The sequence below is a fragment of the Haliotis rubra genome, unplaced genomic scaffold (assembly GCF_003918875.1).
Source record: "Haliotis rubra isolate DU_JTF1 unplaced genomic scaffold, ASM391887v1 Scf11, whole genome shotgun sequence".
In the NCBI taxonomy this organism is placed as follows: Eukaryota; Metazoa; Mollusca; class Gastropoda; order Lepetellida; family Haliotidae; genus Haliotis; species Haliotis rubra.
The window spans coordinates 3,347,451-3,371,321 of NW_025765003.1; the positions used below are offsets into that span (position 1 = coordinate 3,347,451).

The window sequence follows — 23,871 nt, forward strand, 5'->3', positions numbered from 1 at the left end:
GGCAATGTGATTTTCTCAGATGAAAGTTCTGTGTGGCTGTTTCCTAATACACTGACATTCTGGACCAAACAAACTGAAAAACCTTTGTATCAGCGCCCAAAGTACAGTCCGAAATTTAACGTGTGGGGTGGCATATCTGTGTTAGGGGCAACGCCCCTCTGTGTATTTGAAGGGGAATACAAACAGTGAGCGGTACACAGATATTCTCGAGGGACATTTACTTCCATCTGCTCACGTGTTCTATGGAAATTTTTGTATTTTCCAGCAGGACAACGACCCAAAACATCGTTCAAAGCATTCACAGGCCTGGTTTCGGACCCAAAATATGACATTATTAGATTGGCCAAGCTATAGCCCTGACCTAAATCCAATAGAAAATGTTTGGGGACTTATGAAGGAAAGTGTCAATAAGAAAAATCTGACAAATATTGCTGAAATGAAAGAAGAGGTGGTCCGATATTGGGACAGCATGGACCACGACTTTCTAACTTCTTTGATCAGTAGTATGCCCCACCGCATTGAAGCCTGCATTGCTGCCCATGGTGACTTGACAAAATACTAACTGTGCACCTGTCTTTGAATCTGGAGTTATGTTCTGCTAATATTCACATTTAATACGTGAGTAATGAGTGAAAAAAAAATGAAAAATTGCCATCTTAAATTCTCAATAAGTTCTGGTTGTACTGTACAGGCATAAGCCCTGACCAGTAGAATCTGTCACTGATACACATGCCTGCACTTCGCTGCATAAGTGCTATATTCTTGACTGTGAGGGGCCTAACGGTTATAGCATACGCTTGTCTCACACTGAAGACCCATTTTCAATCCCTCACATGGGTACAATGTGTGAAGCCCATTTCCGGTGTCCCCGGCAGTGATATTGCTGGAACATTGGTAACAGCAGCGGAAAACCTAACACACTCCCTTGACTGTGAGGTTCGTTTGAAAACACCTTCTGCAAATGGACGACAGATGTGAAGAGGACACTTGTAACGCTGATCATTCAGATTCGATCATCTTGTCTGTGTTTTACTTGGATATCTGTCTATGAAGACGTTTAATTGTTATATGGTTATGCTGATCACACTTTCACCCATGGACAATGATTAGCAGTTTGAAGTGTGAAAAGCTGAACCACGCATTTATACAATGAATAACACAGAGTTTCAGGAAATATATTTAATATTTTACAGAAATGTACAAATATTTGATGATTAACATATCACAGATGCTTCGTCATGATGCACTTGTCACAAGTACTAAATGACCATCAAGACTTTCACATTTTATTGTGAAACAATATCATTTCAGCATGGACGGATTTTGACCATAAGCCTTCTGTCACTGTTTATTGTTTACAGAGACAAATATTTGTTTTTGAATTTTTGTGAAATTGTTTCACTGTCACTAGTGAAAAGAAATGACTTTTGTATATTGCTGATCCATGAATTCTGCTGTCTTGCTTTTTATTTTATTTTTCATGAAATCTCTTTGGGGAAACTGTTAATGTCTTCAGGTCGTTTTTATGTTCAAGCAATGACAAATATTTTCTCAATAACAAATACATAAGTGTAAAACAAATGGTAACACAATAGCAATCAGTAACAAAGTTCATTTTATCTTTTGTATATAATCAACAAGTAAATCCTCGATTGATTGTTTAGACATTTTTCATGTCCATTCTAGTAATATTAGAAACTCAAACTGGGTGCAGTGTTTGCGGTATATGCAGACAAAGATAAAATATATACTGGAACACTTCCACTCCTATCTTATCACAGTATGAAAAATAAATCTGTACAGAACATTTGTATCATATAAATAACATATGAATTGAGTTGGAATGTTTAGACAATAATTATAGCCACTATTAACAACAGGAAACAAAATATTTACACAATGTCAATCACAGATGTCCATTTCATGGCGTCAACCCTTTCAAGTAAAAGACCCACTGGACGCTAGAATTGCCACCAGCTGACCGAGCACATGTGACGGTCAGTTTACCCATCATCACAGCCTTAGGGCCACTCTCGCCAGGGTCGAAGTTGACGATGATCCGATGATCTTTGTGAGCTCTGATGGTCTCTCCCTGCTTGGCCAGACCAAAGTGCTCGTTGTCCACCTGGAAGGTGAAGGGAGTGTTGCTGCTGAAGACGTTACGGAATATGATGGGTGTGGATGAACCGGCCTTCACTATGAAGGGACCTTGAGGTTTGGGAGGGATGCATGTGCCGAACAGAGGGAAGGTGTATTCTCCTCCGATTGGTGAGGACACTGTTAACACACTGCGGTGTTCTCCCAATCTTGACGGCTCGAACATGACCTCGAGAGCAACCTCGGTACCGCCAGTGGAGCCCGGGGCGGCAGTGAGTGTTTTGTCCACATGGAAGTCCGGGTTATCCGCCTGAAATAACAACAGGGGCAGTTTTATCTTCATGATCTACTGAACATGACTCTGCATCAGTATATATTAACACTAATAAGGTCTATTATCAATTTAGCTTACTACACCGAAGGCACATTTAAAACACTGAGGCTTCTGGCAATTTTTTTAAAAATCACTTATTCCTTTAGGACCTAGCCTTAATGTCACAATTAAATAGCAATAGCATATATACTACATCAAGGCTGAACCTAATTATTCTGAATGTGTAGTCACCTTGCAGACGTAGTCTGTCTTCTGTTTGGCAAAGTTGAAGAATTTGGCCATCTGAATCTGTGTTTGTCCAAGACAAGTGCGGAAGTACAGTGCTTTCTCTGGACCACCTTGTGTAGACTTGAGGTTGAGGTCATACATGTACAGGCCAAGGTCACTGCAGTTGAACTCCAGGCGACCTTGAACGTCTCCTGCTTTCAATGGCTGATACTCAAAGTTGAAGCGCCCCTGGAATAATCAACAATTCAAAGACTGCACTTTGTTTACTGATGCAGTATTAAGATTTAATTTCTGCATAAAAAAACTGAGCGTTTTTTTGTCATCCATAATTTATACAGTCACCACTCATTCTTTGACCCATGTGTGCTATATTGTTTGTTTGTTGTTCAAAGCGGCCTTCACACAGCAAACTAAAGTTCGACAACACATGTTGTTAAAATGTTAAAAGCTGTCAAACTCGCGTTTTCACCCGTCAAACACATGTTGTCAAACTTTCGTGTCATTTTGAGCGCCATGTCTCTGTTGGTGCGGTCATGTGACAATTTCGTTGACTGCAATTGGTTGTTTCTGAACAACATGAGTTTGACAACTCTTCACTCGTCAAACTCGAGTTTGACAACACCGAAAGTTTGATGGAAAAGTTGGTGAGAATAGAGACCGATCCTATTTCTCGACAACAGTTTGACAACTGTGAAATTGGTGTTGGTGGCGAGTTGTTGGTATGTTCACACTGTCAAATTTGAGTTTGACAACATGTGTTGTCAAACTTTAGTTTGCCATGTGAAGGCCGCTTAACATGGTACTCAGCAATATTCCAGCTATATGGTGGCGGTGTGTGAAGTTGTTTTAATGCTGCACTTGGTAGTATTCCAGCAATATGACTGCAGCATGTAATAATCTTATGGACCAGACAAACTGGTGATTGACATTATAAGCTATATCTCCCCAATATTCTCCTCCACAGGGTGGGACACAATCTGCTGAGTCACCGTGACTGACCTAAACCATTGAGTTGCCTGACAGGCATAGACTGCTAAGGGTCTACTCTAATCAAGGACTACCCCTGACCTAGATTTTCAAAGCTCTCCTACTGTTAAGATGGTCGTAAGTGCCATACATTAACATTAACTTACGACTATCTTAGTTCTAAGAGAGCTTCGAAAATTTAGGTCCAGGGCAATAGAGCATTGGAAGTATGGTATGTATTCCTGAAGTTCAGAGCATACAAAAGTATTACATCTACACATGACTAACAAGAATCACTGTCATGAGACCTCTAACTGAAACACTCACCTCTGACTGAGCCGGTATCTGCAGCTGTGTGGGCATGAGGACCTCGGGGATGTTGCAGGTGACGGAGAAGGTGACGGGGTAGGTGAGGGGGTTGTCTATCTTGACCGTGTGGTGGACACTCTGTCTCACTGGGGTGGACAGGTCAATGGAGGAGAGAACGCCTGGTTTGGTGGCACGGAATGTCACCTCGTAATACTGGTATTCATTGGTCTGCTCGTTCACAAATGTCACCTGGAATACAGGCAGCAATGTTTAAAAAATTGTAATTAATGTAATTGCATGTATTATTTACCACCATTTTGGGTATCTTGAGTGAGTACGGTTTTAAAAAGGATTATATTTTGTGTGGACTAAATAGTTTCACATTTGTTTTAAAAAGGATTATATTTTGTGAGGACTAAATAGTTTCACATTTGTTCCTCATTGTATCAGGGGCAATTATGTCACCAAGTGTAGAAGACCATCCAAGTGCTGTACAATAAATACTGCCAGAACACATTTTGAAAATATATTCCAGTTTTATATGATTTCCTTGTTTCATGCCCTATATTTTCTGCAAATAAACTTTAAAAAAGAACCCTTCATTCTCCTCTAAACTGACTAGCTAGATGGTATGGTGAAGTGAAACATTATCCAACATTGTGAACAGGTCACACTATCACATGGACCCATCCTCCTGATATCAAACTTAACAGTCTGACCTTGCATTTGTTGAATATATCTAAAATCTAAGGAAAAACAACTAAATTCTCGACAGTGTCACTGCATATCAATTCTATATTGAGGTTTGCATACAGAAAAAGATGAAGCACCAAATAACATAAGTTCACTTGCAAAATCAGCCCAGCTGAGTTAAAATATATTACTCCAAATAATATAAGAGAAATACACTGTACAGGTGAGACAAAGGTGAGACACAGGTGAGAGAGACACAGAAGTAGGTCATCTGTGAAGGTGTTGTACCTTGAGTGTAGTGGTTCCCTCCCTGAAGGCGTAGAAGGCAAGCTTGTAGTCTTTCTTGCTGTTGGCTGGGACGTCCATGTACTCCATGCCCTTCACGGTGGTGCCAGGGTCCAACCTGTCAGGCTTGATGGCCTCCGTCTTCACCCGGAATCTGTACAAGATTCCAAACATTAGTCAGTCTGTAAGTGGCTTTGGTGGTCTTGTAGACCATATTGTGTATTGTGTTCACTGGCATACAATAAGCACTGCCTATTCTTGGACACAAGTTATGGGGAAATTTGCTATGTTGTATGCTGATAGAGTGTCAAAACCTTCAGTCCTTTATCAACACACGTTAGGTGTACATGTGGATGTGAATATCATTAGGCAAAATTGCAATCACCTTTACAGGAATAAAAACTGCAGGTAAAGTGGATCTATCCACCTGGTGGCTGTACATTATTTTGGAAAGTCAAAGGTAATATTTTCCTGGATGTTGGAATGCTTAGGGCAAAGCTATGTTACAAACACAAGCACAATGACAGAACCCCCAACTCATTCTGAAGGAAACTATCATTTAATGAGAAGTGTCCCATTGGACAGTCATAACATTGACTTGAGTTTAAAGTAACAGAGTTTACATGAACTAACATGAAGTAAAGAATTGTAGAAGAACACAGTAGACATTTTCCTGCCGGTTGTGTTAATCCCCTCTTTACAGTTCTACGTGGTTCAACTGACAACATTAGGTCTGTTTTACATTACTTCTACAAAAAGGAGGACTATTATGGTTACAGATCTGTATTTCTCAGTTACCTCTGTGGCCTCTTGAGCCAGTTATGTACAGGCATGATCTCCACGTAGGACGTCTTACACGGAACATCTCGCTGGATGCCGCTGGGTTTCGGAGGCTCATTGCTTTCGGAGGCTCTGCTGTTCCGGTCAGATTATACATGAGTCCTGTCCCGTCCGGTAGTGGGAAGAAGATTGTACCCTGCCACACACAACACTCACATTACCTTCAGTGATGAAACACTGCTAACTCAAAGTCAGTTGGCTAATAACATTCTGATACCATCATATCAACTTTCATCTTGTCTAAAAAAATGGACAATGTAAAGAGGGAAATAGATATGAATGCAAATAACATCTTCTAACATAGCCTGACTTATCTGCAGCTTTCATTTCAGTCAAGAAATTCATCTTGTTTTATTTCAAACATGGCTATTACTTTGAGGCTTAAGGAGATAAGATAAAATACTTTGTCTTCCATAGTTTCAAAAGAGAACCAACAAATTTTCAGTTTCAGACTTACTGTGTGCCTCTTGTTTTCAGTGGTCATGGTCAAGGGTTTGTAGGTCAGCTCGTAGGACTTGGTCTGTTGAGGTTCTACAGCTATGGTGACAGGTCCTGTCCAGAACTCTCCGTCAACGACTGGCTTGAGCAGCCAGTTTTGATTGGTTCGGTTGGCAATGGCAATGCTACGAGTATCTTTCTGTCTCACATGGGTGGCAAAGTGCAGGATCTCCTTGCTGGGACCCACTCCAGTACACATGCCAGTCAGGGTCAAGGTCACTGGTTTGTGGGGACCTCCATCCAGGAAACAACGTAGTTTCTAGAGAATAAAATGACATATGCTGATGATATAGTACTGTATCAACACGGAAAGATTTTGAATCTGAAATTAATTGGTTAAAATGAAGTAGAGTATAACTCTGCACAGTGTTCGTATTTTTGTTGTTTAATGTCACACTCAGCAATATTCCAGCTTATGATGGTGGCATCTAAACACTGAAACCTGGACTAGACATTCCAGTGATTGATATTGCGAGCATCCATCCATGTTGTAGTGGGGAGCAATCATACATCTCAGCCATGATGATCCAATCACATCTGCATGCTGAATTCAGAGATGACATGCCCATGCCTACCCCTTGTTGCAAAAAAGAAGATTCCATGAACCTTTCGAGGATTTTGTTTTCATAACAACCAGTTTTGTTAATGTCACATTACTGTTATCCTGATTCTTGTGACAAATCCTCAACTAAACCGATACACTCACGTCATATCTGATGTCCTGATTGACCTCCTGGGGGTGGAAAGTGACATCAAAAGTCACCTCCATACCTGACGTGATGTAGCCCTCTGCAGGGCTGATGGAGAAGTCAGGCTTGAAACGCTTTGTATCCCACCGGAATCTGTAATAAGGCAAGCTAGATTTAAACTTTCATCAAAACTTATTGGCCATAATTCCAATCTCTAATAGATGTGAAAACACATAAAAGAATATGAGAAACAAACTGAAATAAAGAGCAGCTCTGTGAAGTGATGAGTACTTGAATCTTGTTTTATAGACAATATTCCAGCTTTATTGTGGTAAAAACTGGGTCAGGTAGACTGATGGTCAATAGCATGAGCAATGATGAACACAGGTGCAGCCACATCACACACTGTTACTGCCCTTCCTCATAAGTCAGCTCTTTTGACAAACATGAGATCGTGGGGACCTTTCCTTCCCAGGAATCATAATGGGATGCAAACTGATGAAGCAATATCAATAGCATGGTTTGCTAGTGACATACATCTGTGTTGATGTTTGGACCTGTTGACACTAAATGAATATTTGCTCACTTGGCGTTCATGTCTCCAGTGTTGCACATGACCAGTTTGCGGGTGCTCTGACTACGCTGGACAACGGTGCCGAACGGAATACCCTCTGTGTCCAGGGCGATCTCCATGCCCAGACATGACCCCTTGACCACAAACAGGGGTTGGTACAGCCCAGCACACTCCAGCATCACCTACAAGGGACACAAGGGAGGACAAAAATGTAACAGTGATTATTAATCTTCATTGTTTTATACATTATGATTTATCAACTGAGCAGGTCAGTGTGCCTTAACACCATGTTGAATAGTATGTCAATCATATGTTGGTGTATCAGCTTGATGCTGAGGGGAAACAATATCATATATCTGACTCCTAGGTGATAGGATTCTGGCACACCCAAGGGACGTAACTCTGTACAGCAAATGGCATCTAAAACAATTCAACTAGTTTTGACCATTTATCTGTAAACATTGAGATATGAAGTGATTGGACATTTTCTATACTGGGAATAATTTCTATACAGAACATCTGCTGGGAACAAATTCTAACCCAGAATCCTCAAACGATACAAAGACAAGAGCTAGGTGAACCTACCTCCTCTGTGAACTGTGGTATCCTAGACTTGGGTTTGAAGACAATCTCCACCTTGCAGGTGCCCCCTCTGGGACTGAGTCTGATGGGCTGGGTGGGGGAGATACTGAGGACTTCTGGCTGCTGCAGGGCAGGGGCTGTGGGGGTCAGGGCAAGGTTGAAGGTGATGGCAGCAGGGCTGTTGTTGACAATGGGGATGTACTTCTTCACAACATCACCAACATATTTTGGACCGAGGTTGACGATCTTGTGTTTTGGATCTGCTACCTCGATCTGTGAATTTTAAACAGAAAGGGTTTAGAAAAAGAAGAAACTGATTCGTATATGTTTAACTGTACCAAGTAGTTCTATATTTTCTGGAAATCTTTCATATACATGTATTTATGCATTCTAATCAGCATTTAGGAAATACATCTGGATGACAAAAGTACAACCCTAAAACACCCTTTTCAAAGTTTTAATTGTTCAAGATACACTTTCATCAACTTGCCTTCATTTCTGTTCCCTGTCCAACAAATTCCACACTTTGCTTGGAGAGACCATTGATTTCAAATGTGACCACCTCATGGTATCTCATTGCCTCCCTTGGATAGAAGGTGAAGGTCACATCAACTGACTGTCCTGGAGCAATGACTCCAGCCTCAAAGTTGTGATGCAGATGATTGGTTGGTTCATAGAGACAGTCGATGCTGGAAGGAAAGGATGACACAATTCTAGTACACCATATTTAACATCATTCAGCACACCTAATGACAGGTCTTTGTTTGAAGGTGTCACAATTTGATGTACAGTGAGTGAGTGATTGAGTTCAGTTTTATGCCGCTTTTAACCATATTCCAGCAATATCATGGCAGGGGACACCAGAAATGGGCTTCACACATTGTACCCATGTGGGGAATCGAACCCGGGTCTTCAGCATGACAAGCGAATGCTTTAACCACTAGGCTACCCCACCGCCTCTTGATGTACAGACTTGTGGCCCTTGGGCACACCAGAAACCTTAGACCATGGGTTCTAACTCCATTTTGCCCCAAGTTTGTTACTAGGCATGTCAGCATCACATCTTTGCTCATTGGGTTCACTATTAGATCTGGCTTTTCTCTTACATTAAGCTGACACACTCTGGTGTAACGGAAACACTTTTCCGTGCTAAACTCAAGTCACTTTATCTGAAAGAATATTATAAATACAGGTACCTGTTTCTATTAATTCAATCAGTTTTAAATTTATATAGCTTAATGATGGCCTTCACGATGAAGCCATTCTCCATGCATCATATCTCCATTATACTATGATATAAATCCTGGACCCATCCACCTCTTTGTTTTGAACCTTATTTGCATGGCACAATGCCGAAGAGATACATTTTCTACATAGTTACAGATAGTAGAGAAGGGTGTGGTGATGTCACTTCCAAAACACAGCAAAGGTGGAGAATAGGTACAGTTTTTGTCATAATAAATAAAATGGAGATATGACACCCTGAATAACTGAGGATGGACATGTTTGAGTGAGCTAATGGCAACTGTGGCCTGGAGATGTTCAAATGATCACTGAGACAGGAAACAGTGTGGTGTGAAGCGACATGGCTGCCACAGAATCTATGTTACATATATTACATGAGTTGATTGTCTGAGAGAGTGGTCTTTACCTGATCTCCTTGTTGTCCTTGTTGGTGAGCTTGAGTGTAGTTGTGTGGTCGGGCATCCCAGCACGGTGGATGAAACAGTTGCCGAGGTTGAAGGAGTGGAAGGAGAAGTGAAGGCCGGGGGTGACGCCCAGACCAAGAATACTCATGTGGTAGGTAGGACCGTGAGAGATCTGGAATATGTGTACAGGGCTGGTGAATGAGTTTGAATTTAATACCATTTTAAACAGTTCTATACAAGGAACATCAGTCACATCAATCCTTTTAACTAATGTGCCTTTTAACTGCTACTGTAACAATAATTAATTTATGTGCATGGACTAAATGAATATCAAGTACAGTAATGAGATGAATGTTGTTTTATGCCAGTCGGGAAACATATCAGCTACATCTTGATTACCTGCAAGTACTCAATTTTGTGTCAGGCAAACCAAATGATGATACACTTTAAAGTGCCTCCATATTCCTATTCTTGTCACTAATAACAGCACAGCTAAATGCTCTAATCCAATGGGCATCCATACTTTGCATCACATGTAGCAAAATCATATCCTGATTATATGTTATTTTCAACACACTGATGCTTGGGCTGCAGGTACTTCAAGATGTAGACTAGAACTTGGACCAATAGAGGAAAGATTGTGCCAACTGTTCACTAGATCTATAAACATAGGTAGGCTTTTCATGGAAATGCCCTAAGACAGGAGACTAATGATGGTACTTTATCATGTTGAAATGGAACAGTTATGAGATCTGCATTGAGCTTGGCCGCACATTGAACAAATGACAAACACATTTATAGCCTGATGGAAGCTAGGTCTTCTATTACATATTGCTATGTTCTGTAGCACATAGTGTCCCAAACAGATAAAGTTGTATACAGGCACTGACAGATATGTCTTGCAACCAAAGGGTCTGTGTCCTTGGGTAGTTAATCAGAACTGTCACTAGATCATTATAGCAAATTGTATCAGGACATCTTACCTTCAGAGCCAGTTCACAGCCTCTTAAAGACATTCGGCTGGGGGGACAGAAGCTGAGCATACACTTCTGTTTCTCTCCATGCAGGACGCCCCCGCTGATCGGTGTGATTGTAACAACATCCCTCTTGGTGGATCTCTCGTTCAGCTCCCACTTATAGTCAAAGTTGAACTTGCCTGAGTTGAGGATGAACAAGTTTCTGATGGCTTGCTCGTTGATCTCAATCTGGGGATGAGATGAGAGTGAAGGGGGTCATTCTAAACCTTGTTCAGTTCAACCCATGTCCTGTTAAGGCATTTCTTCAGCATGACTATCGTAAACTCAGGTGCAAGATTCAATTAAATAAGCGGTAATTAATATTCAATCAACAAGAATCTATTAGTTCCTACCTCTCCAAAGTTGATCTCATTGAGCCCCTTCTCCGACAGTTCAACCCTGTTGCCAGCGGAGTCCTCACACAGCAGGGTGCAGCTCATGGAGTAGCCCTCCGCCTTCACGTTGAGGGTGACAGGCTGCACCTTCTTCCTGATGTTACACACCAGGTTGAAGTTGACCTCCTTGTCCGAGTTGGGGGAGAAGAACAGACTCACTGGCACCCTGCAGGACAAAACCTCATGGTAGAGACAGGGAGGATGTGACACAGTACCATAGCAACACACTTTAGTCAGAAGCTGCATCAGGCATACATGATGGACAGGTAAAACTCAACGGGATCATTGGAAATACATTGAATCATTTGTAGTCTGAGACAAGCAAGGTATGACGTTAGACTACAGTGTAACCAATGTCACCTACACTATCTACATCCTACACTATCTACATCACCTACACTATCAAAGACTGATACTATACTATAAGGTTTTATGATGAAACTATCAGTGTGAAAAGAAGACACCACTATTTTCTCCCTTGACATGTGCTGAGTCTGACAAGATGCTCTGACAAGCATGGCATTAATAATTGTTAAATCAGAGTGGACCGATATCTTACTTTGACTTTGCTGGAATGACACCACTCATTGGCTCGACCCGGGATGTGGGCGGAGTATCCCTCTGAGTGACATGAGTCCTCCACAAATGAGAAGCTGAAGGGCGTGTCCTCGCCATTGATGAGGAACACCTGCTCCTCTGCTTCCCGTCCTGTGACAAAGATGTCAGCTTCATCAGAATATACATCAATATCAGTTAAAAGAAGATTGCCTATTTGTGAAAACTGGTGCAAACCTGCCATGAATCTTCATCAATGGTTGATGTACATCAACAAACACAACAAGTGTAATAATCAATGGTCTATCCTATCTATCCCATCTAACTTAAGGTGGAACATATATAGGACTATATCCAGTGTAGAGCCTTCTTTGATTATCCAGGGTGGTGGGGTAGCCTAGTGGTTAAAGCATTTGTTTGTCATGCCAAAGACCCGCGTTCAATTCCCCACATGTGTACAATGTGTGAAGCCCATTACTCGTGTCCCCCCGCAATGATATTGCTGGAATATTGTTAAAAGTGGTGTAAAAATACACTCAATTCTTTGATTATCCAGGTTATCATGACTTCATTCTACTATGACACATATCCCGAAGTCATGGCAAGTGAAGAACTCTCTTATTTCAAAGATGAATCAAATCATGGTATTTGATTAGTAGCCAAATTTAGCATTATGTCATCTGACTCAAAATAAAATCAAAACTGGGACGTCAAACAGGTTCTAGGTGGATCAACTGACCAATGAGCAGTGACTTGAAGCTGAGGTGGGATCTGTCCATCGCGATGTCCGGCTCCTGAGTGTTGCCCACCAGGAGGAAGGGTACGGAGATGTTCTGATCAGGGATCACAAACCTCCAGAACGACTCAACAATGTCTGTCTGACTAGACACAAACTCAAACCCAGCCTGTAACACGGAACACATTCAACTAAAAGGCATGTTATTGACATTAAAGGCATCATATTGCTTTTTTCAGAAAATTTCCTCATTCAGACTATATTTTCTTCAATAGCTTCATGTCTAATATACAGCTCAATATGAATGAGCATATGTATCTTTTGCTATTTGTCTATAACTGAACATCAGGTCCAAAACATACCTTGAACTTGCGACCACTCCTAATGTCTCCTTTCTGGGCCAAACATCGGAAACACGATGGCATCTTGGGGTCTTGTTCGTCCTCGCACACCCACTCAAAGTGATATGTGTGACTTGTTGGGTTGACAATCCCAAACTCTCTGCAATGGTTAAACAGCTGTCAGTTAAAACCACACATACTGGCATCACATACCCCATAATGCAAGGTTTAGGTTCTTCAAATGAGGAGGTAAGAAGGCAGGCCTTGCACAGGGTAGAACACAAATGTTTTGTTCTAGGTGTTCCAGGTTCAACTGATGATGTCAACCAGCATATGAAAGCGACCCTGGTCAATACATTTGACAGTATGATCATATTTATATTTTAAAATAAGGAAGTATTTATGTAAAAAGACACAAAGGAAACATTATTAATTGAATTTGAACTGGAGGTAGTGAAGGACCAATCTTCCTGATTACGTCACCTGGTATCCTACACTACTTCTCCCAACTACTCTGAATGTCAAGTTTCATTTCTCAAGATCAAACACTTGACATGCTGTTTACCCATGCTGAAAGCATGTGGCCTACTCAGCTGTTACCTGCACACCTACCTAACACTCCTGACTCCGATCCCCACACAGCTGAACTCCATGACCCTGGTGTTGGGGTCCAGGGTAGATCCTGGGGGTGCTCCTCCCGGTCCTCGCAGCTCCGGGTTCCGCTTGGCCCCTGTGATGTAGTCGGAGTCGGCCAGCTCGAAGTGGCAGTACGGCATGATGCTGCGGCCCTTGATGCCCACCACTGGGCCCTGCTCTGACTTCTCCAAGTTAGGGATGCTGCGTGGAATGTGTGACATGTTTCATCAACCATACAGAGAGAGTAGTTGTCATTTGTATTTACAATTCTGCAGTTACACTCATATTTATATGTAGTTCCAACAGTTCTCACAGAAGTGAGGTGATGTTGCAAATGTGCAGACAGAAATATTCCACATGTGCCTGTAATTAGAAGGCATCAAAGCCTTGTAGATGACTTGAACAACCCAGGCAGATCATGCATTATGTAGTTTGTTTGTTGTTTAAAGCCACACTCAGTAATAATCCAGATCTATGACTGCTTTCTGTAATATACAGACAAACTTTATGGATAAACATCTTGTTTATTGGGACAATGCGACATTTCGATACAGATTCTTGTATCATTGTCAAGCAAGTATGAGTAAGGTAGACGACTTGCTTGACAACGATACAAGAATCTGTATCGAAACGTCGCATCATCCAAATAAAGAAGATGTTTATCCATAAAGTTTGTCTGTAAAATACTCTCCAACTTCTAAACAATGCCACTCAAAGAAGATGCTTTCGGCAAGGTATCTTGTCTGAGATTTTGTGATTGAGATTCTTGGCAACAATCAACACCATCAGGGTAGGATGATATACAATCAATCACATCACCAAGGCTGACCACGTGATACATTGAGTCACCTCCAGCAGGGGTTGCTGGGAGCAATTCTAAACCCAAAGGGTTCACACATCATAACCACCTTACTGCCATTAGTTGGTGTTGAAGACAAGCACGGGATACATTTGTCCTGGAATCCCCACAGATCCACAGTAACACTACAGTGATGTAACAAGTATATTACCTGCAGACCAATCTGCCCTCGTAGTCGCTAACATCCAGGGGAGAGAACTTGATGGTGCAGATCGCCTTCTTCCCAGGCTGGACTGTTCCAAACTGGGGCTCAATGGAGAAAGGAACATATGATAAGTCGATGACATCCACTCTGGACTCTGGTCTTTCTCCCTCGGACATGAAGGTGACTGCCCGCTGTAGAGATGGTGTGAAGCTGTCCATGACGACCTGCCAGCTGTAGTCCATCTGGACTTGACCCTTGTTGCTCAGTGTGATGCTGGTGGACACAGAAATATATGACGGTCATAGTCTGTTTACTTGCTTGTTGTGTAACGCTAATGTTTAAGTCAGTAATATTCCAATAATCAAGTCTGGACCAGATCACAAACTAGTGATTGATATCATGACAAACAATCCACATTGTTGGAGTACAATGACAAACAGCCAACTGTGTTATGAGTTTCACCACTCAGTGCAACAAGTCAATGACAAGCACAGATTGCAGGGACCTATCCAGAATTCCCATCAAGACACATATGCTAGATCTGATCCTTTAGTTGGCCTTGATGACAAGTATGAGTTGCTGAAGACCAATCTCAAGTGGATCAGTCATGGAGGCATGACACAGACACACACATATGCTACAACTGACATGATCTGATCCCAGAGTAGCTTCATATGACACATATGAGTGGGTGTGGTGGGCGAACTGTCTAAAGCGCCAGGCTAGTGATCCATGAAGACCAGATCGAGGGAAAAACAAAGCGCCTTTGAGCAGCTGAGCTGGATATCGGCACTATACAAATGTTAGTATGTATGTGTGTATGAGTAGGTGAGGACCAATTCTAATCTAGATATTTCACTGGGGCTGAGACTCAAGAAAATCTGGAAGGACTGGTTGTTGTGTCCCCAAATCTACTTCAGCTACTCACTTTACTAGCCCAGATTAGGTTACAGGCTAGCTGAATAATTAACTGTCCATGGTGTCCAAATACTTATAAGTACTCACTCATACACTCTTGTCTGGAACATGAGGGTGTCCTTGAAGTGGACAGACTCGGCCTTGCACTTGTACTTGCAGTGGTCCGACACACCAGACACCAACAGCTCCACAGATTGCGCAGTATCAGCCACCTCGGTGTATGCTGGTTCCGGCTCGGTCTCCACGATCTTCTTCTTGGCAGGGCGGGGCTGGTGGGGTGTTGGGGGCTGGGACTTTGCAGTGCTGCATGGGAATCAGATATCAGAGGTAGAGATCGTACTACATACATCCTTCTGTAGTCTCCATACACAACGTTTCTCCATCATCTATGTCTGCATGGCAGTTTATTTGCAAAGTTTACCAACAAAACAAGTCACGAACAAGTTTCAACTGTCTGAGATTACATCCCACAAACGACAATGATTCTGCTGCAAACATACAATACAACCCTGTGGGAATCTGCTTCATGCACTGCATCAATATCACACTCAAACTGAATAAGAAGACTACAAATCACTTCAGGAATTTCACAACATTATTTCCCTGCTTGATCTATGCAACAGACATACATTTACTACACATTTTGGACTATATGTATTTATAGGTGATAGAAGAACGATGCATACACAAATCACTGGAGCATGGCAATAAAATATATTATGTCATTCTATCTCTGAAGGACAGGAAAAAGATGTCACCTTCCAAGATAACTCTACTTAGAAATGTGGTCAAACGCTTTTGTCAATGTGATGCCAATACTTATAGGCTGAGGATGGGTAGGGTGAAGAAGGACATGTGTTGTCAGATATAAATGAACAAGCTGATTCCAGGGGGTGAGTGAGTGAATTATGTTCTTGTTCTTGTTCACTCACCTGTCAGCAGGGTTTGGGGTGGTGGGGTTCTCCACCCACTTCACAGTCCGAATCCTGTCATCCCAGTCAGGTATCTGTAACATAGAGTAATCATTAACTCGTGATACAAACACACAGTAAATGATCTCTATAATCGGTCTGGTTATGATCGATGCTCATGCTGTTGATCACTGGATTGTCTGGTCCAGACTCGATTATTTACAGGCCGACGCAATATAGCTGGAATATTGCTGAGTGCGGCGTAAAACTAAACTCACTCACTCACTCATTTCTGGTGATATCTGACAAAAATTCCTCTCAAACTAGAAAATGTGTCATTTAAGTAAACATTCTCACCTGCTCCATAGGTTTCTCAAAGGTGATCTTGGAGACTTTACACATGACCTGCTGTTCTGTGAGTGTTTTGGGTGTCTCTGCCTTGAAAGTGACGGCAATGTCTTTGGAGCAGCCAGCATGAATGTGACCAGTCTTGGGGGAGAACGTGAGGGGACTTGATCCGGCCACTGGAAGCGGACACAGTCTGTCTTGGAGTGGTTCGTCATCGAGAACGTCAGAGTTCGTGGTTCATTGATGAAGCATTCACCAAACTTAATAAGGTTCGGCTTGGCAGCTGAAAACAAAAGACCCCAAATCATAAAGGTAATAATTTCCTTTAATTATCTAGGTACAGGTAAAGGATATCTGCTCTCTCTGATATTATGCATAAAAGCAGAAGACAGTCCTCAATCTCCCACTGGTTTTGATTACATACCATTCCTCCTTCACCCAAAATACATATGGCCACTATGTTAGTGGGTGGGAATGATTTTACGCTGCTTTTAGCAATATTCCATCTAATCATGGTTAGGGACACCTGAATGGGTGGTATGTAGTGTAGAAATATAGTGGTTCTCTTTTCAGTCAGCTAATGAAATGAGGCCTTTGGTAACTGATGCAAGTCATATGAGCTCTACACCAGGAATGCTTCTTGAGACAATTGGCTTGTTATGCTCAGCTTGTGACTGGTATATTATTTGTGGGAGTAGGACACAGGGAATAAGGGCATAACAGTCTCTAGTATGCATTCAGGGGATGGAGGAAAGTATAGTGTATACAAACCCAGAAAGTAGTGATGATATCATTGTGTATACAAACCCAGGAAGTAGTCATGATATCATTGTGTATACAAACCCAGGAAGTAGTCATGATATCATTGTGTATACAAACCCAGGAAGTAGTCATGATATCATCGTGTATACAAACCCAGGAAGTAGTCATGATATCATTGTGTATACAAACCCAGGAAGTAGTGATGATATCATTGTGTATACAAACCCAGGAAGTAGTGATATCATTGTGTATACAAACCCAGAAAGTAGTGATGATATCATTGTGTATACAAACCCAGGAAGTAGTGATGATATCATTGTGTATACAAACCCAGGAAGTAGTCATGATATCATTGTGTATACAAACCCAGGAAGTAGTGATGATATCATTGTGTATACAAACCCAGGAAGTAGTCATGATATCAATATCAAGCAGAAAATACATGGCAATAGTCTACTACATTATAAGTTGTTCACTTGTCTCAAGGGGGACATTGGCTGATGTACCCTCAATGTTTGTTTACAAACATCGAGGGTACATCAACCCATGGGCCCCGAGGGACCAGTGAACAACGTATTTATCTTACCCAACACATCAATGGTAATTTTGGACTGTTTGAAGCACAGGTATCGGATCATAGTATGGAGTACCAGATGACAAGACGACAAGAAAAACAAATTTGGAGTTATCTCCCTTCCATCGATTTGCATTTGCAAAACATCGGTAATTTCCATACATCATACGTGATTCAATGTTATTTGAGGTGAGGAATTACTACAACGAAGTACCAAATGAATTTGGCATTCCCAGCGGGGTACATAGAAAAAGTTACTCGCTTGCAAGCGGGGTACATTGAAAATAATAGAAGAGCGCCCAGCCAATCAGAAACCGACATTTATGTGTGAAGCAAGATAATGACTCATGGTAACTTTCAAATATCAACTGATCCTACCTGCAACATCATCTTCGGCCATGTTGCCCTCTTCATGCTCTGGGTCAATAGCAGCGTTGACGCTGTGTATATTATCAAGAGTGATGTCATCCTCGTAACCCTCCCCGACCAGCAGAATGACAGAGTCCTCATACTGGTTGTCTATCACGGAGAGTCGGATCTGTGCCTGGGACCGATATGCTGCCTTGGGTTTGAAGATGGCCTTGAATGTTGCCTCCTCTCCTATACCTACCACAACAGAGGCAGTGTGTGGTCGCTTCCTGGCAGCTGTAAGATGGGAACAACACATGCCATGAAACCAGGACCTCATCACGCCTTCATCATCCCAAATCAAAGACAGTGTCTATTCCCTAACTGGAACTCATTCTGAACCAGACAGTGCATAAGACTTGGGCTGTAGACATGGTTTTCAGGCACCATTGCATTTGCATAAAGTCAGCACCATATTTTGATCTTAAATATAAATACCCCTTAACACATGACCTTAACAGTGAAATACTGCAATACTGAAAATAACACAGTCCATTATTGCAAGCAGTTAGTATTTCCCACAGTCTCTGAACTGATGTGTACTGTTTTGTTCTCAGATTATCAACAGTAGTAGAATCTGTGGAGTCAGAAGCATGCTGTGACATCACGGCTAAGGGAGATAACTGCGTACTATTTAGGCATACCACTAGGGATAGCTATGACTTAGTTTTTCAAAAGAGAATTGTATTCTCTTTCATTTCTGTATGTCTCTGTGATTCCACAGGAAACTGGCAACCATAATCCAGAGGGAACGTTTACAACATAATATAACACAGTCCATTATTGCAAGCAGTTAGAACATGTATGTCCCACAGTCTCTGAACTGATGTGTACTGTTATTGTTCTCAGATTATCAACAGTAGTAGAATCTGTGGAGTCAGAAGCATTGTTTGTGTGCTTGTGTTGCTGTTTGCAATCTTGGTCAGTGAGAATGTGAAATTTGTGAAAAAAACATCACCAGACAAGATGATTTGCAATTTTAGTTGTATTAACTGTACACTTGGTATTGTTATATGTGCAGAGATTAAGACAACCGTGTGTAATTGTCTCATAAAATTGACTGGATACAGCAATCACCTGCACACACATTTTCTCCCCATATTGATTGTACACGGCTGTTTATTAGATTACACCACTACCAGCACCATTACTCCAAAACTATTTCCCTGAGAACCAAATTTTTCCCCCAATGAATAGAACCAATGTACTGGGAACCAACATTTTGAACCTGTGTCTCTGGAATCCAGTTTTCTGGATCTACTGGAATATATTATTTGATGGTACTGAATGAAAGCAAGTTGAACAACTGAGGAAGATATTTCTGCAAATACATGACCATGTGGCTCTTACCATCATCTCCACTGCTGAAATCTCCCATTAAGGCCCGAGTTGAACCAGTAGGTTTGAGGGTGAACAGTTCCTCCGGATCCATGAGATCAATGTCAACCTGAAGAGTAAGGTTGGTAAACACACTTAAATATAAAATTGTAAGTATAAAATTCTGTATACTAACTTTATTAACTCTATGTTTCTAAATTCTATATGAATTTGTGTGAGTGAGTGAGTGAGTGAGTTTATTTTTACGCCACACTCAGCAATATTCCAGCTATATGGCGGCAGTCTGTAAATAATCGAGTCTGGACCAGACAATCCAGTGATCAACAGCATGAGCATCGATCTGAACAACTGGGAACCGATGACATGTGTCAGCCAAGTTAGCGAGCCTGACCACCTGATCCCGTTAGTTGCCTCTTACGGCAAGCATATGGGTCATTACTGAAGATCAAAATTTAACCCGGACCTTCACGGGTCTATATGAATTTGAATATTCATAACAATATACTTAATCCTGACAAAACAAGTTGCAATTTCCTTCTGAGATTTTGAGCCCATATCACAGAACTCCTGGGCCAACCCATCCTTGGATACCAACAAGAGTTATCTGTCCCTGATCCCTCCACTTTCATTATGTTGTGTCAGAAATAATAAAGTATCTTTCTTTAATTTCATGCCTTATAACTTCAGTATTTCCTATTGATACCAAGTACATAATTAGAGCCATTTCTAACTGGAAAATAGTGTATATAACGTGCATAAAAGATTTGATACTACTGTTAAAAAGAAATTTTGAAATGTTACAGTGGTACATGAAACCAATAGCTGACACTAACCTTGCTGGGTAGAGTGCCATCATTACGCAGTACGAATGGAAGGGCCTCTGTTCTCCCCAGTAGTATCCTCTTAAATAACAACAAGGGCTGGCCTCTTTTGTTCCTGATGGATGGTTTAGAAATACTGATTCTTGGAAGGTTGCCCTCGCCAGACACCTCAAACACCAGTGATCTGCCTTTGTTCTGGTTTGAGCCTTCAATGGAGGCTTCAAATATGGCACTGTAGGACTGAAACAACACAACTTGGTTACATGAACAGTTGGTCCTGATTGGGTTTGGTTTAATGTTGATTTGAACAGTGTTTGAGTTACATCGCACCATACCAGATAGGTGGGAGAAAAACCCAAAGTCAGGCAAGTCTCAGATGTTTCACTCTCTGACAAAACTTAGGACTGCTGTTATGGTGCTGACAAAGCTCAAAACATAATCATGGCGAACTGGGATTCGAACCTGCAATCATAGTTTTCAAGTATACATAATTGCAGTGTCTTAGACAACTGTTCCCTGTGCCCCCTTCCTTACTGTTGATATACCTAAAAGCACTGGTATGATGCTGATTATTATCAGACTGAATCTGATATTTCAACCCATGATCATAGTACTCTGGTATGCAAAATGGAGGCAACAGCAACAGTGACCTGTGTCACCTCAGATAGTAGTAAAGATTGTAAGATATAGGACCCCTTGTTAATGAAGCTAATGTGATGTATGTGGTCTCAACATAGGCAAGAGAGTTTGTTCAAAATTGCCTCTGTTCACCCAGCAGAAAATGGGTACCCGGTGGGAGAAGTGTTGTGACTATAACCCCTTTAGTGCCAAACAGGCAGCTTGGGTTATCCAGGGTAATAATGTGAGATGCGCTTTGAGCATACCTTCATGGTGTGGGGAGAGCGCAATGCAAATGCCATTATTATTATGACCCCAAACAAACCTGAACTGAACTTTGAACTTCGGGTCATATGGTATTATACCAATAACATCTGACTATTTATTTATGTTCTTTGTTTTTAGTGATTCTTCAAAGGCGATGACTCAAAATTCTAAATAGGTAGTTCAATAGTGGATTGTAAACATGCAAACAATCACGCTATTATACTACACACCTGCATTGATGGTGGCGTGAATGTGATGGTAATGTAAGAGTGGCTGTGATTGGGTATCTGGGTCCGGCTTGGCTCCACCTCAAAGATGTCTTGGACCTTAGGAGCTCCCTTGGTGAGAATCGGCTTGAGAGTGAACACGACGTCACAGGGAACCTACAACATCATGACATGATCTCTGACATAAAATAACCTCCTCATATTATGGGTTTTCGTTTGCCCAAACTAAATGCTGTTAAGTCTCATAATTGCAGAGGCACTGTCATATTTCAAACACTTACTGGTAATTAAGTGTCAACGATGAAGACATATACGGTGACTACCTTGTTGGTGTTGGAGATCTTGAACCTGGCCTTAGCACGGCGGCCAACAATGACATTGTTGAACACAAACTTCTTCTCCTCTTCTCCATAGACGCCACCACTCTCCACCTGAAAACATCAGTGTGAAAGTTCACAGAAGTTTAAATTATCAACAATGTTATTCTTAAAGAAATGAATACAAAACATTTAATGTAACTCAGTTATTACACTTAAACCAAGAGAGTGAATGTTGATGAAATTATTCCAGCTATGACACATGATATGGCTGCCCAACTCACCTGGTTCAAGTGTTGCCACACACTGAGGTTCCTACAGATGCGGTGCTCCTCAAAGACGGAGCCAACATCATCAACATTGATGGCTGGAATACAAGCCTCTGCCAACAGTTTGTATGGGATTCCACCCTGGTGGTCTGTTGGGTCGCGCTCAGTGATGTCGATACTGATGTCCTGATGACATGACATACATTAGGTGTTAAGTGAGTGAGAGTATAGATATGACATATTGAGCAAATTGCACCAGTGTTAACACAATGGCATTCCGCCCTTGTAATAAACCAGTGGTAAATAATGTACACAGTCAACTTTACTGAGGGACATTTTCCAACCAATCAGGTGATGTTAGAGCTGATCCTGTGTCAGCTGTCATGGTAAAACTTTGGTCAAGCCCCAAAGCGTGTCTAATGCACTGACAAAGCAAGAAACATAATCTGAGATTCAAACTGATAGACATAGATTTCCGGCATGCCTAAGGGGCATAACTCTGCACAAGGAATTTTGTTGCTTCAACTGAACAACCCTTTATATATGGAGCATAGGTGCCTAGTTATGGCAGTAACTGACCTCATCTGACCGGCCCTGGTTCTCAGCAACACAGTCCACGGTGACACTCTGATGACCATTAGGAAGAATGATACCAAACGCAGGGAAGATGGTGAACATGCCGAGCTGTAGACGAGACTGGCCAGTGCCAGCATCTTGCCTGGTAACATACAGACACACATGCATCAGTATCATAAAGTACATAGGTCCACACTGGACATGGATACACACTGGACATGGATACATACTGGACACTGATACACACTGTCAGTCCCTGTAATGAAGCTTATGATATTGATCCATGAAAACTCCTAAATACATGTCTGCCAATATAAGAACACTTCCCTAAAAATCTTAAACTTTTAAATGAGGATGAATATTTATTTTTTGTGTATTTCCTCCTTCAAAGAATGATGAATATTTAAGTGTCATGGGAATATGGGAAACAGAACCCCTTAAGATATCTGGAAATAGTAAAATTCTCAAAATGTCAAAACAAGCTTAATTCTATCTGCTAGGAAACAGACATAATATATCAAATCTAAACAACAACAAAATATTTACAATTGGTGTTCATAAATGGAATAATGAAATATGTAACTAGCTGAAAAAAAACCCAACAGTTTACAGATTAGGAAATTTAAAGGGATTCAAACAAACCTGAAATTGTAAAATTAATAATGCACAACACAAAACATTTTAAAGAATTTCAGTGTCACCACAAACAATGTGGCCTTGACCACCCAACACACAACACAACGACACAAGGTCCACTGACAAGAACAATGACAAAGCTGAACAGTTTTTTCCCAAGAGTCAAAGAACCTGAAGTTAATCAATCTGCGGTTGCCGGCTTGGGGCGGGTATGGCCAGTATCTCTGGGTGGGCGAGCCATGAAGCTGAGCCGTGCTATTATGATCACTGCAGTCACATGAGAGAGGGGTGACACAGGGGGGAGAGAGAGAGGAGAGAATGTGTAAGAAGTGATGGTTAGGATAAGGTGCAGGGTAATAGCCAACATGTTTTTAGTCAGAGATTATATAACATTCATGCAAATGTGTATAGCAGTCAAAAGCTATACCAGAATACTCAATAGTTATTTAATAGA

At 41.4% G+C, this 23,871-nt stretch overlaps 1 protein-coding gene across 1 annotated transcript in view; it reads right to left on the bottom strand.

The window, feature by feature from the left end:
* Nucleotides 1-1,164: 1,164 nt before the first annotated feature.
* The window catches only part of LOC124285510 (hydrocephalus-inducing protein homolog), an 89,044-nt gene continuing 66,337 nt past the window's right edge, over nt 1,165-23,871 (bottom strand). Inside the window, 32 exon segments of the mRNA XM_046721754.1 lie at nt 1,165-2,407; nt 2,663-2,887; nt 3,953-4,183; nt 4,916-5,066; nt 5,711-5,813; nt 5,816-5,888; nt 6,210-6,509; nt 6,957-7,092; nt 7,526-7,695; nt 8,099-8,368; nt 8,586-8,784; nt 9,747-9,916; nt 10,728-10,949; nt 11,114-11,321; nt 11,715-11,755; nt 11,757-11,863; nt 12,450-12,615; nt 12,809-12,947; nt 13,400-13,624; nt 14,434-14,700; nt 15,433-15,648; nt 16,278-16,351; nt 16,614-16,768; nt 16,771-16,887; nt 18,319-18,585; nt 19,699-19,795; nt 20,520-20,747; nt 21,623-21,775; nt 21,943-22,050; nt 22,221-22,391; nt 22,785-22,923; nt 23,589-23,684. Of these exon segments, the coding sequence (XP_046577710.1) occupies nt 1,922-2,407; nt 2,663-2,887; nt 3,953-4,183; nt 4,916-5,066; nt 5,711-5,813; nt 5,816-5,888; nt 6,210-6,509; nt 6,957-7,092; nt 7,526-7,695; nt 8,099-8,368; nt 8,586-8,784; nt 9,747-9,916; nt 10,728-10,949; nt 11,114-11,321; nt 11,715-11,755; nt 11,757-11,863; nt 12,450-12,615; nt 12,809-12,947; nt 13,400-13,624; nt 14,434-14,700; nt 15,433-15,648; nt 16,278-16,351; nt 16,614-16,768; nt 16,771-16,887; nt 18,319-18,585; nt 19,699-19,795; nt 20,520-20,747; nt 21,623-21,775; nt 21,943-22,050; nt 22,221-22,391; nt 22,785-22,923; nt 23,589-23,684 (5,710 nt within the window). The 3' untranslated portion in view covers nt 1,165-1,921.